The sequence below is a fragment of the Martes martes genome, assembly GCF_963455335.1.
Source record: "Martes martes genome assembly, chromosome: 3".
NCBI lineage: Eukaryota > Metazoa > Chordata > Mammalia > Carnivora > Mustelidae > Martes > Martes martes.
Genome location: NC_137890.1, coordinates 184,070,709 through 184,082,862, shown reverse-complemented (window position 1 = coordinate 184,082,862; position 12,154 = coordinate 184,070,709). Strand labels below are relative to the sequence as shown.

Genomic DNA, 12,154 nt, shown 5'->3' with positions numbered 1-12,154 from the left:
GCCACAGGGTGTAGCGCCAGCAATGTTTGCTGATTGATTGATAGGCCTGCACTAGTGTCACAGGAAGATTAGAAGCCTTCCGCAGATGACCATACCCAGAAACTGACCTTTGGAATGATGACTAGAGTCCCAGCCTGTATGTCCCGTAGCCTCCGAGGCAGTCCGTGTAAAGGTTGCAAGTTCGGTCTTAGAGCTGCGCCTTCCCTAGGATAGGAGGAGCGGAGAACTGGGAATTCACTCATAAGAGCCTGAAGGCAAAAGCACTGGCCGGTTAGCAAGCCGTTTCCCGAAGGTGAGTCCCTCCGAGCCTCAGGTGGCTGAGGCCATCAGCCTACTGCGGGTTACTGGGCCACACCCAGGATCCTGCCACCTACCCTGGTTTCTGATTCCACCCGCGTCACTGCTGAGATGACTTACTGGTCATGGTAAAAGCATGTCAATAAAGGTGGCCGGTCGGAGAACAGGGCTTATCTGCCCGGTGAGAGAGCCAGAAGCTCGGGCCTTGCACGGGGAGCCCTGATTTGGAACACGCCGGGAAGCGTTAAAAAGTGAGTTGAGGTTGATTTTGTTAGAAAGCCTTAAGAGGAACAGTAATTGTGCTGGGGGCGCTGGGGGGGGGGGGTTTGGGGGTGGGGGTTATCAATGCATTAGAGCAGCTGGCTCCTTGTGGGTTCTCTCCTGCTGGATATCAAGGTGCTGCCTCAGTTTCCTAGTATTCCCTCCCCACCCAAGGCCGGGGCCTGTGAGGCAGTCATCTTACACTGTCTTTACTGGGTCGGTGCCATTTCAAGGAAGCAGGAAAAACCTTTCTATGCTACTTTGAGAAAATCATTAAATGTTTACTCAAAGAGTTCTGACTTCATGAATTAGGAATATTGTGAGCTTCTTGGAACAGAGGTTTCTGCAACGAGAGGCGGCTCTGGAAAGCGGATGGTTCCTTTACCAGGTGTTTATTCCACGACAAATGAGCCAGCTTCCGCAGAGCTGGCTTCGAATATGTAGCTTCTCTTTGCCAAGCTGAGTTCGGATTTCTCTTTGCCAGTCCAGAGTTATGTTGCAGAACCACAATGCATGTTTTCTTTGGAGGTGACTATCAGGGTTTCTTTTATAAAGTTGCTGTAAAAAGTTTTTAAAAAGCATAGAGCCCCTGCTGACCGCGAGCCCGCCTTGCGCCCTCCGCCGTGCCTGGTGTCTGCAACGGCCCTGGGGCTGCTCTGCCCTGGTGCTGGAGCCAGCTCCGTTCCAACTCTGATTTCCTGAGTCCACACTCTGATTTCCTTCTCCACCTCCTCGTCTGGCCTCCGTCTGTGTTTTCGTGTACATGTCTGTCTCCCTCGAGTGACAGAAGGATTCAGGAGGTCCAAGTTGAGCAGTGTGACTCGAGTAAGTAGCTTACTCTCTGTGCTTCCATTTCGTTTTCTGTAAAATGAGGCCAGCGTACTCCGTAGAATTATTAGGAGGATTAAAGGAGTTAATACGTGCAAGGTGCTTAGTGCGGTGCCCGGTCCACAGTAAGAGTTCGGTAAGGGCTCTTTAGTAACCACTGCGCGCAGTCCCCATAGAGCATGAGAACAAACTTTGCCCTCTGTAGGACTTGCCCATAGCTAGTTGAAGGACTGGGGACTAGGAAAGAGAAGGAAAGCATGTTCTTTTTCAGCATTTGGGGAGTCTGTGTAAGGCAGTTGGTGCTCTGGTGTGTGAAGGAGAACCTCGCTGGGCTTTTGTGTCCACACCCCTCTGGGATCAGAGATTTGCTCGAGGGGCAGGAGGGGGATGGGAGCAAGCAGGTGTAATCTGCGGTAAGGGAGCCTGTTAGAGCGCGCTTCTTCTGAACCTCACAAGGCCAGTCACTTCACCTTTCCCAAGGCATCTCTGAGGATGGGCATGTTTTAAAGCCTCGAGCTGACATCACTGCATCTTGAAACATAATTGAATGGCTGGTACAAGTGGGTACTTGCACCGGGCCCAGGTCACCCACATCTCTATGGAAACACATGTTTGCCTGAAAGCCCAGCGATCAGAAGCAGAGCCTTCCCCGAGCGCCAGCATCGGGTCACTTTTAGTAAAAAGCATTTATTTATATTCTCAAGCCGTCAGAGACATGGGAAATGAAATAATTTCACATTAAATAGAAAAATCATGCTACAGCTGAATGCTAAGAAAGCCTGCCGCACGCCCACCCCCGGTGCTCGCAGGGCTCAGGATCTGCTGCATTCATTGATTTGAGTTCCCCTCTGCTCTTTTGCTTCCATTTGCATTCTGCTGCCGCGGGGAGGTGGTTTGGCACTCTATGCAAAAATGGGTAATCTTCATTCATACGCATTTGCCAGCACTAAATGGAAAATTCAAAGCCGGGCCTGCCATAGAGTGTGCTTTGTGCTGTCTGCTGCCTCGGCGTGCAGCATACACGAGGGCGGCCGATCCGGAGGACGGTGCCTCCCACGCCAGTGCCGGGCTGTTGAGAGAGGTCTGAAACTTGCATCAGCACATCTTGCCCTAGATGCGTTCAAGTGATATTCTAAGTGATTGGAAGCTTTTATCTGCCTCTGGATGCAGGCCTTTTCAAATAAGTATTGACTGCTAATGACCTGTTTAAATAAAACATTCAATTTTCTTTCTTCTCCCCACAAAGAACTTCGTAGGCAGCGACATTTCTAAACCAAAGGCTAACCCTGCCTTTCAAAAGAGGCAGAGTCTGGGCTTTTTAAATGCGAAATTTTTTCTGACATTTGCCCTTAAAATGCTTTTCAGCGAAGTTGTTCTAACAGTGAGTTTAGTACATTGAAGTGTCTTTGAATAAAAATGCAACCTTGAGGGGTTTTTTTTTTTCCCCCCTCCAAATTAAACAAAAAAGTCTCGGTAAGTATCTTTATATGAAATTCATATTTCAATCACTGTTCTCTGTTTCATTGTTTATGTGTCCTCATTCCTAATAATTAAAGCAGCTTTCCTCGGAGGAACAAGGCACAGCGCAGGAACTTTTATTAAACTGTGGGAATCAAACCACAGAAGAGCGAGCTAAAGCCCTTGGAACTGGAGAGACCTCAGTAATTACAACACCAGATAAGGAACAGCAAAGGACCGAGGGAAAGGGAAGAGAGGGATTAGGCCGTGGGAGAGTCCAGCCACAGAAATCCTATGTACTGTTCCGTTTAGACGAAGTCCCCGTTTTACCGAAGGAACACTGTTTCTCTGCTTAGGTGACACGCAGGTACCCCCGATTGGTCATGGGGGACTGGACAGCTAGTCCCTGGTTTAAAGGTGATCTTCACAGGGAAACAGTGCAGATGGCACCCACACATTTTATTATTTTTTAAGGTGACTTTTCACCTTGCCTGCTGCCTTAGCTGGCGAATGTTCCCGTCACTCCCAGGGCCCTTCCACCCTTGTAGTCCTGAGAGCCGAAGAGGGCCACAGAGGTCATACTCCGAAGGCTGGAGAATATGCCGCCCCAGAATATGACTGTAGGTATATAAGACTTGCTGCCAAACTGTGCCCCTTTGACCTATTGATTTTCGGGAGCTGGAGGCACTGGGAAAACAGCGGATGCAGGGAGAGGCCATATCTGAGCTCCCCTCGGGCAGTTTTGTCAACCACGTAAGACTGTTGACTCCTGTCACAGGAGAGGAGCCTAGAAGTCGACATCACACTCAGACACACTGTGTCACGAGCTGTCGAACCTCTCATCCCTCCTAAAAAAATCATTTGCTCTCCCCTGAGAGGCCTACACCCCTCCTCCCCTTTCCCTGTGAAGATGGTGTTCGATTCTGCACTTTAATACGCCTCGGGAGCGTCCTCGCTTTTCCCTCGTATCTCCCGTGTATACAGGAGGTACACGCGTTAATAAATTTCTGTTTATTTTTCTCTTGTTAATCTGTCTTTTATTACAAAGGGAAGAACTCAGAAGGGTGTAGATAAAAAGTGTTTTTCTTCCCCTGCAACGCCAGCGTCTTATTCTGTGGCTGGAGACCTGAGGCCCTCTTGCTATACAGTGACAATCTAGAACCTTTTTTGCGACGTCCGTCAGGATGTGGCACCCCATACAGACAGGTCTGTTCAAAACGTCCCGGACCCGTTTCTCACTGTCTCAGAGCGCTGCTCTCTGCTGAGGACCCGCTGACGGCAGTAGAGAAGGAAATAAACTAATCGGTTGTATTCCACCTCCTTCCAGAGGTAGAGCGAGTGAAAATGCAGCTGTCTCTTAAGTTTGCACAGGTTAGGGGCTGGCACTCTGGGAGACCGCTGGACACTCTGCTGTGACCGAGTCTTTCTGCTGCTCCCGCCGGCCACACCGAGTAACTGACCACCTGCCCGCAAGGTCGGTTCTCGTGCCTTCTCTCCAGGACAGCCGTGAGCAAACGGCTCAGCAGGCCCTACGGGACCGCAGCACTGTCTGGGCTGCACCCGAGTCAGACACACAGACGCTTTAATTACTTGAATTTACAAAGAAGAAGCAGTTAAGCCTCAGGCTCTGGAATGTCGTGGAGCCCCTGGGCAGCGTGAACGAGCCGGGGAGACCCTTCGTTGGCTCAGGGCCAGCTCAGGGCAGCTTTCTACAATCTGCTCTGGGGCAGGAAGCCGCCGGAAAACAGCCACCCTCTCTAACAAGTATATTCCTGTCCCTTGCTGTGTGAGTTCCATGGTTTTGCTCTGCAGCGTGTACAAGGTCCACATAGGTACGAGGCGTATGCATCACGTGCCCGCCCCGCCCGAGAAGCCGAGGCCTGGGATGGGCTCCTGCGGTCCCCGCGGAATCTCGCCGCACTTCCTAACACAGCGAGCCCCGTGACTGGCTTACCATGACTCTGAGGCGCCAGGAGCGCCACAGCTGTGGGCTCCAGAGTCAGACTGCCCACGGCTTGAGTCCTGGGCCTGCTACTTACTCGGCAACCCCAGCTGAATTACTGAATTTCTGTGCCTCGGCGTTCACATGTATAAAGTGGGGGGTAATCATAATTTCGACTTTATAGGAGGAGGGGTAACTGGAAAAAAATGTTTGCCAGGCACTTAACAGAGGGCCTGGCATTGTAAATGCTCCATAAGTGTGTTAATTATTATTAATAATATGCTGGTGGAAGGATCATTCGTTAGTGTAATCTGTGGGAAACTGGACCCCCATTTATCTATCTAGGCTACTGTGAGACTCAGTGTGCTGTGCGTAGTGGTTGAGATCCAGGAAGAGAGGCCTTTTCTTAATATTCCCAGGATGGAGACTGGAGAGTAGGGGTTCTCAAAGCTTAGATTGAGAACCACTCAGCATCTGGCTGTGTGCATCTGGCAGGGGGGTGGCACATTGCTCATTACTGAGCTGCCCCCGCCCCAGACTTCCATCTGTCTAGGAAGAGGCAGAGAATCGGCCTTTCTAACAAGTTCCTAGGTGACACTGATACTGCCCTTCTGGGAATCAAAAAGAACAGCTACTCCAGGATAGGACTTTCCAATAGAAAGCCACATAGGCCATTTAAAATTTTCTAGTAGTCACATTTAAAAACGTAAATAGAAATGGGCAAAATTAATTTTAATGTTGTGTTTTATGTAACCTAATAAGGCAAATATTATCATTTCGACACATAACAGATCCGAAAAATATTGGAACGATTTACATTCCTTTCTCGTTGTTTAAGTCCGAAATCTAGGATATATTTCACAGTCCCAGCACATTCTGGTTCAGCCCAGCCACATTCAAATCTGGCTTTGCATGAAAATGACCTAGGGAGTTGCTTTGCTCAGGGCTCACCCCCCTCATACCAGTTGGCAAGGGGTTCCAGAACTCTCGATTTCTGAAAGCTCCCCAGGTGATTCTGATGATCGGCCAGAAAGTCAAGTTGATCCCCATCTTCTACGAACCTGCTCATCTTCCCTCTCTGCACATTATCATTGGGATGTCCGCCCCTTCCCTGTCTCCTTCAGCTTCATTATGATAATTTATGAAATACTCTATTAACAGCTCCAATTATGTGTTATGATCTTTACACTTTTATAAATCATGGAAGAACTTCGCATAAATGACCTTGAAAAAAAATAGCTAAAATCATTATTTTAAAATTTTTCTTATATATTACTTCTGGTTCCCTGAATCCATTTCAAGAAAAGTGACGTAGTACCTGAGAACAGGAAAGTGAATCTAAAAGCAGTCATAGGTTTCAGAGAAACAAAAGTGAAACCTCGTTACTGTCTACACAGTAAAACACGAGGAAACAGAGTCAGAAAGCAATTTGGTATTTCAATACCTTGTTTTCACTCTTTATGTTGTATATGATTGTGTGAGAATTAGAAATACATTTATTTTTTTAAACACAGAGTTTGGTAGCTGATTAGTTTGGCATATATATTGAATTTCACTGATTTGTATTATTTAGGAATGCTGAAACATATTTGCCAGAATTTGTGTTATGCAGATTTATTTTTCATAAAAAATATTTATCTTTGTTATAAACCAATAGATTTCCTGAGTGACATTAATGTATATTAAGTAAGATCTTTGCATAATGAATACTTCAGTTTGATACAACTTTGCACATGAAGTGACGAGTGGTAGCTATATTTCTGGATTATTAATTTTGCACCGGAGAAGTATATAGATGATATATTGGTGATAAATTGTGAAATTCTTTTCTTTGGGATTGATATCTTTTCCTAGTAAATTTTTGACTTTAGTATATATATATGAACATATATATGCATACACACACACACACACACACACACATATATAGAATGAAGTAAGAGATAAATCTGTTATTTCATTTTTTACTATGGAGTACATATATTTATATATGTTATATATAGATAGATATATCTAGAATGAAGTAAGAGATTAATGTGTTATTTCATAAATAAAATTTCAGTCAACAACATCCTTGATCTTTATTTTTCTCTAGGATATGTATAAAACTTAGATGATATGTATGTATGTTTGTAATGTTATTACTAAAAGCTAAAGTACAGCTTTAAGGAAAAAAATTTCAAGCAGAACCCAAGCTATTGAAACACTATATCGATATCAGAATTTCTGGTTATTTTAATTTTATATTGATTGACAGGCACAGAACACATACTTATGGATTTGAATAATTGGGCGTCAGTAACTGGTCAGTTCTGAGAACACTCTTAAGTGATAGTAGGAATTAGAAGCCAGATGCTTTTCCAAGAAGCCAGAGATCCTGTACTTTTCTAGTGGATTTAAAGCTCTTTCGGTCATCGTATATTAGGATATGGGCATCCATCCTGTCCCATAATGATAAACTACGATGTGTGGTGACCAAGTGTGATGCAAGGGAAATAAGGAGGTCTGTTGGTCCCAAACACCTGTCACTCACAGCCTTAGAGGGCTCTCGGGTTAGCTCAGAAGTCTGCAACTCTTAAGTTGCCAAACTCTAGGCTTATTAGTTTGGAGGATGTGACAATATGTGTCCTGGAGGAAAAGTTCTTTAACTATATAAGCTAAATAATTAAGGCATGCCTGGGCGGCTCAGTCGGTGAAGCGTCTGCCTTCGGCTCAGGTCATGATCCCAGGGACCTGGGATCGAGTCCCACTTGGGGCTTCTTGCTCAGCAGGGAGCCTGCTTCTCCCTCTGTCTGCCTACTGCTCCTCCTGCTTGTGCTCTCTCTCTCTCTCTGACAAATAAATGTTAAAATAAGAAAAAATGTTAATAAGAAAATAAAATAAAGAAATAAGAAAAAATGAGAAATAAGAAAAATAAAATAAAGAAATAAGAAAAAATAAGAAATAAGAAAAAATGTTAAACAATTAAGATTCAGATCAAATTGATCTGACTGTCCCGATGGAGTTCATGGCAGAAAAGAGACTCCCAAAAGAATAGAGGCACAGCACAGTTTCATTTTCACAGGGGAGAGGAAGTCAGCTCAGGAAGGGTAACAAGCATATGGCACCATGCCACTGGGAGGTGTGCTTTGGAATAACCCAGAGGAACTGGCGTCAGACTGAGGGTGTGGACATTTAACACTGATGATCAACCTTGCCCTCACGTTTGTCCTTAGCGGTAGAACTCAGTTTGACTACCTGGCCAGTTAAACTCTTTAATTCTTTAGGGCAAACCAAATTTATATTCTATTTAGATTAAAACCCTTCCTCTAGTTTCCATAACTGGAACTACAGTTGATTCCCTCATCTCTCTGTTATACGCCAGCCAGCAGAAAGCCTTGATGTGGAGAGAGCGCTGGAATCCACCTGGAAGGTCGATTCTGTAGATGTGGTGCTCCACGTGGGGGGAAAGACCAAGAGAAGAAAATGGACAAAGAACAGCCCCCACCATTATCTTGATCTTCTCTTACCATCTGAGAAACCTGTAATAGATCATTTCACCCCCAGAGCCAGCTTTTCCTTACACACACACGCACATACCCACACACCCCACACAATGTTGTAATTAACCCACTGGCATCACTACCAAAGACGAATCTTCTTGAGTTAGACTTTGAGGTCAAAGACAGAGAGAATTGCCAAGGAAATATATATGAATATATATATTAAGTAAAAGAAAGCTACATATTCATGCGTATATTGTTCGTCTACAAATAGAGCTCACCATTCAGTGCTGCCGCCTCCTCAGATCTCAGAAATTTTCTGTCCTCGATGGAATTGTTCCCGATTCCTCCGTGGATTATGACACTCCAGCCTTAGAAAAGGCTTCACACCCAAATCCGAGGCATCAAAGCAAAATAAAAACAGAACAGTTTTTCTATCAGATTTCACACATCTATAATGGCAAGACTAGATGTGTCCGGAAGATTTGGCTAATCTAGTTTAATGAAAGGAGCTGTGGCTCGTAGATCTATCCTAACAAATAGCACTAAATGCAGCTATCACCCTGATCCTTCATAGTTCCACAGGTATAACCCATATCTGCCTCCTCCCCCATCCTCATTTCCTCATTCTCTCTCTCTCTCTCTCTCTCTCTCACACACACACAGTCACATGCAGAAAAATCCACTGTGTATACAGTGTGTATTTACATGCCAAAACTTCCATTGGAATAAGAAAATCAACCATCAGAAAATAATTCCATTCTGTTATTAGTAACTCTCAAGAGCAGCAATAAACAAGAATGGAATTCAGGTATTATTTGCCAGCTAGTATTTTTTTTTAAGAACTTATTTATTTATTAGAGAGAGAGAGAGCATGCAGAGGGAGGGGCAGTGGGAAAGGGAGAGAGAATCTCAGGCTGACTCCCCACTGTGCTGGGAGCCAGACTCAGGACTAAATCTCATGACCCTGAGATCACAACCTGAGCCGAAACTCAAGAGTGGGTCACTCTTGGGTGCCACCCAGGTGGCCCCTCTCCCCAGCTAGTATTATTTGCTTTCTCCCATATGCCAACTCAGAGATGCAGAATTGCGATTTGGGACAGTTATTTAAATGGGAGCAATGTTCAATGGCATGGACACTCTTTGCAGAGCATATGGAAATGAGCTGTCTTACTGGGGATCGAGTTTGCAGAGTCTCTCCTGCTAGTGTGCCCAAATGCATGTGTCTGTCATTATCACTTGGAAACTTACAAAGATGAAATCTTACTATTTATAATATCTAGTAATAGATAATAACATATCTATGTGGATTTCCTATGTGCGTGGTAATAGAGTTAAGATTACATATTGCCAGGCTTTCATCCTAAATCAACAAAAGATAATGGATCTGAGTTTATGTTTTATTTAAGACCTGGGTTTAAAAGAAAATGGCGAGGAGAAATCCGAGAATTATCGTAAGTTATCCCTGAAATGTATCAACTCTAGATACACTCACTGTAGCATGAGTCAAAAAGAATATAAGGTAGAGTTTCAATGGTTCTTGATTGACAAAAAGCGTTAAACATGCAAATAGGGAGTGTATCGATATCTTGGCCTATCCTGCTGCTAATTCCTGAACCAATCTGTTTGCCCATTTAAGTCATTTATGCTCTATTTCAAAAAGAGATTGAAACTATTAAAGACTTAAGTTCTATCTTCCATAATAATGGTGAAAGATTTAGACCAGATGAGAGGAAAGAAAACACCACCGCTTCTTATTAAGAACACAGATCTTCCCTGAGTGGGTCACCTCACAAGGAAGATTGGACACCAGAGTTAGAAAATCTAAAGAATTTAGGGAGACAGAAAGATTACGGGCAATTTTAAGACTCCATTTCATAGAGATCATGAATTTATAGTCATTAAAATTATGGTGAAGGAATAGATATGCCTTGATCTGGAAGGATGTTCCTATGTTGATAAGTGAAAAAACCGGTTTAAAAACTGTTATGTGTCGTGTTTCTTATGTTTAAATCTTGAATCGTTTCTTCTGTTTCTTCCTCGAGAGCTTTGGTGTATTTATGTGTATGTAGGAAAGACTCGTTAAACATTTGTTATATTAACTAGAGGCAAATAAAATAACTAAGAGACAGGAAGGATTGGGATGACAATGCTCAGTTAAAATAGGTATGCTTTTCCTTCTCTTTTTTTTAAAGATTTTATTTATTTATTTAACAGAGAAAGACACAGTGAGAGAGGGAACTCAAGCAGGGGGGAGTGGGAGAGGGAGAAACAGGCTTCCTGATGTGCAGGCAGCTCGATCCTAGGACCCTGGAATCATGACCTGAAACTAAGGCAGGCGCCTAATGATTGAGCCACCCGGGCGCCCCACCTCTCACTGTTTTGATCACCTTTCTTTTATTTACTAAGAAACACAGTTTGGGTGCACACACGTCTGTCTTTGTCATTTTTCTTGTCAATACAGTATGCATAAAAGATTTTACATTGTCTTCTAGAGTAATCGTAACATGCTTTTAGAACATCTAAGACAAATGCTTAGCTTGGAAGTATTTTTACATTCTAAAATGGTATTTATGATTATGGCTGAATGAAATTGTTTACTATGTTTGGAGAGAGCATGAAAGTCACACACTGAGAAATCAATTTTAGAAGTTTCATCTTCTTTTCTTCTTTATAGGACTTATTCCACTAGAAGCAAGATGGCTGAACTCAACACGCATGTGAATGTCAAGGAGAAGGTATGATACAGTTACGTACCGGCTGTGGAAACCCCAAACTGGATAGTCTCTAGCTAGTAAAAAATTCAGTTACAATGGAAGAAGGGAAGAATGGTTTGGGGGTATACGTAGTAAGTTTGACACACTAGAAAATCGCTCAACAGACAGAATCGTAAGGAGCATTTGCTGAATGGGTGTTAAGCATATTATTTTTATTTTCTCACTTAATGTTGACCATAACCCTATGAAGTTAATAGTATTGTTATTCTCATTTTACAGAGGGGAGAACTGAGACACTGAAAAATTACGTAATTAGCCTAAGTTCACATAGCTAGTAAGCTCCAGAGCTGGGATTTGAACCGAGGCAGTACCATTCTACAGCTCAAAGTCTTAACCACCATGCTGGGCTATAGCTGAGGGCTAGGGTATTAGGTACACCTCCAGAGATGGCCTCACAGAGAGATGGCCACACCATTACCTAGTGGTCATGCTGGATAACCTGTAACGTTTCTTTCAACACGGAGCGTTCATGACTCTGAATATCCTCCCTTCTCATTATTTGTTGGGGGCTGATTACACTTCAAAGCCCTTCTCTCTCTTTTTAAATATTTTATTTATCTATTTGACAGAGACACAGCAAGAGGGGAAACACAAGCAGGGGGAGTGGAAGAGGGAGAGGCAGGCTTCCTGATGAGCAGGGAGCCCCATGTGGGGCTCAATCCCAGGACCTTGGGATCATGACCTGAACCAAAGGCAGACGCATAACCAATGAGCCATCCATGCGCCCCACTTCAAAGCCCTTCTAAGTCTTGTCCTCTTCTGCGAAGTTTCTTCCCCTTAGGGTCAAAACCCTTCACTTCTTATATATACAACCTTGTACTGTTAGCTCCTAATGATCATAAACCACAGACCGTATGAGACCATGGAGATCAATTTGTCCAAGCCTTTCATCTGGCACCATGGAGACGGAGGCCCTATGAGAGATTTGTCCATGGTTGTAGGACATGGACAATTTCCCCACCTTCCACAGGGCCACCTCCCACCTCCACTAGACTGTAAACGACTTGAGGGCAGAGTTTGTTTTTAATGTCTTTGTATCATCACAGTACCTAAAACACAGAGTGAGGGATGGGAGAGGAACATTTGTGGAGTCCCACCTTTCTTTTCTT

General features: G+C 44.0%; 1 protein-coding gene across 7 annotated transcripts in view; it reads left to right on the top strand.

Moving 5' to 3' along the window:
• SPATS2L (spermatogenesis associated serine rich 2 like) overlaps window positions 1–12,154 on the top strand; it is a 164,994-nt gene that overhangs the window by 68,372 nt on the left and 84,468 nt on the right. For 4 of the 7 annotated variants that reach the window (XM_080798279.1, XM_080798274.1, XM_080798277.1 and 1 more), the window contains exon 3: window positions 10,946–11,006. In XM_080798279.1, coding sequence (XP_080654405.1) covers window positions 10,968–11,006 — 39 coding nt within the window. In that variant the 5' untranslated portion in view covers window positions 10,946–10,967. Of the gene's footprint in view, window positions 1–111; window positions 549–10,945; window positions 11,007–12,154 lie in introns of those variants that run through there. The other 3 variants (XM_080798278.1, XM_080798276.1, XM_080798275.1) reach the window with 2 other exon arrangements.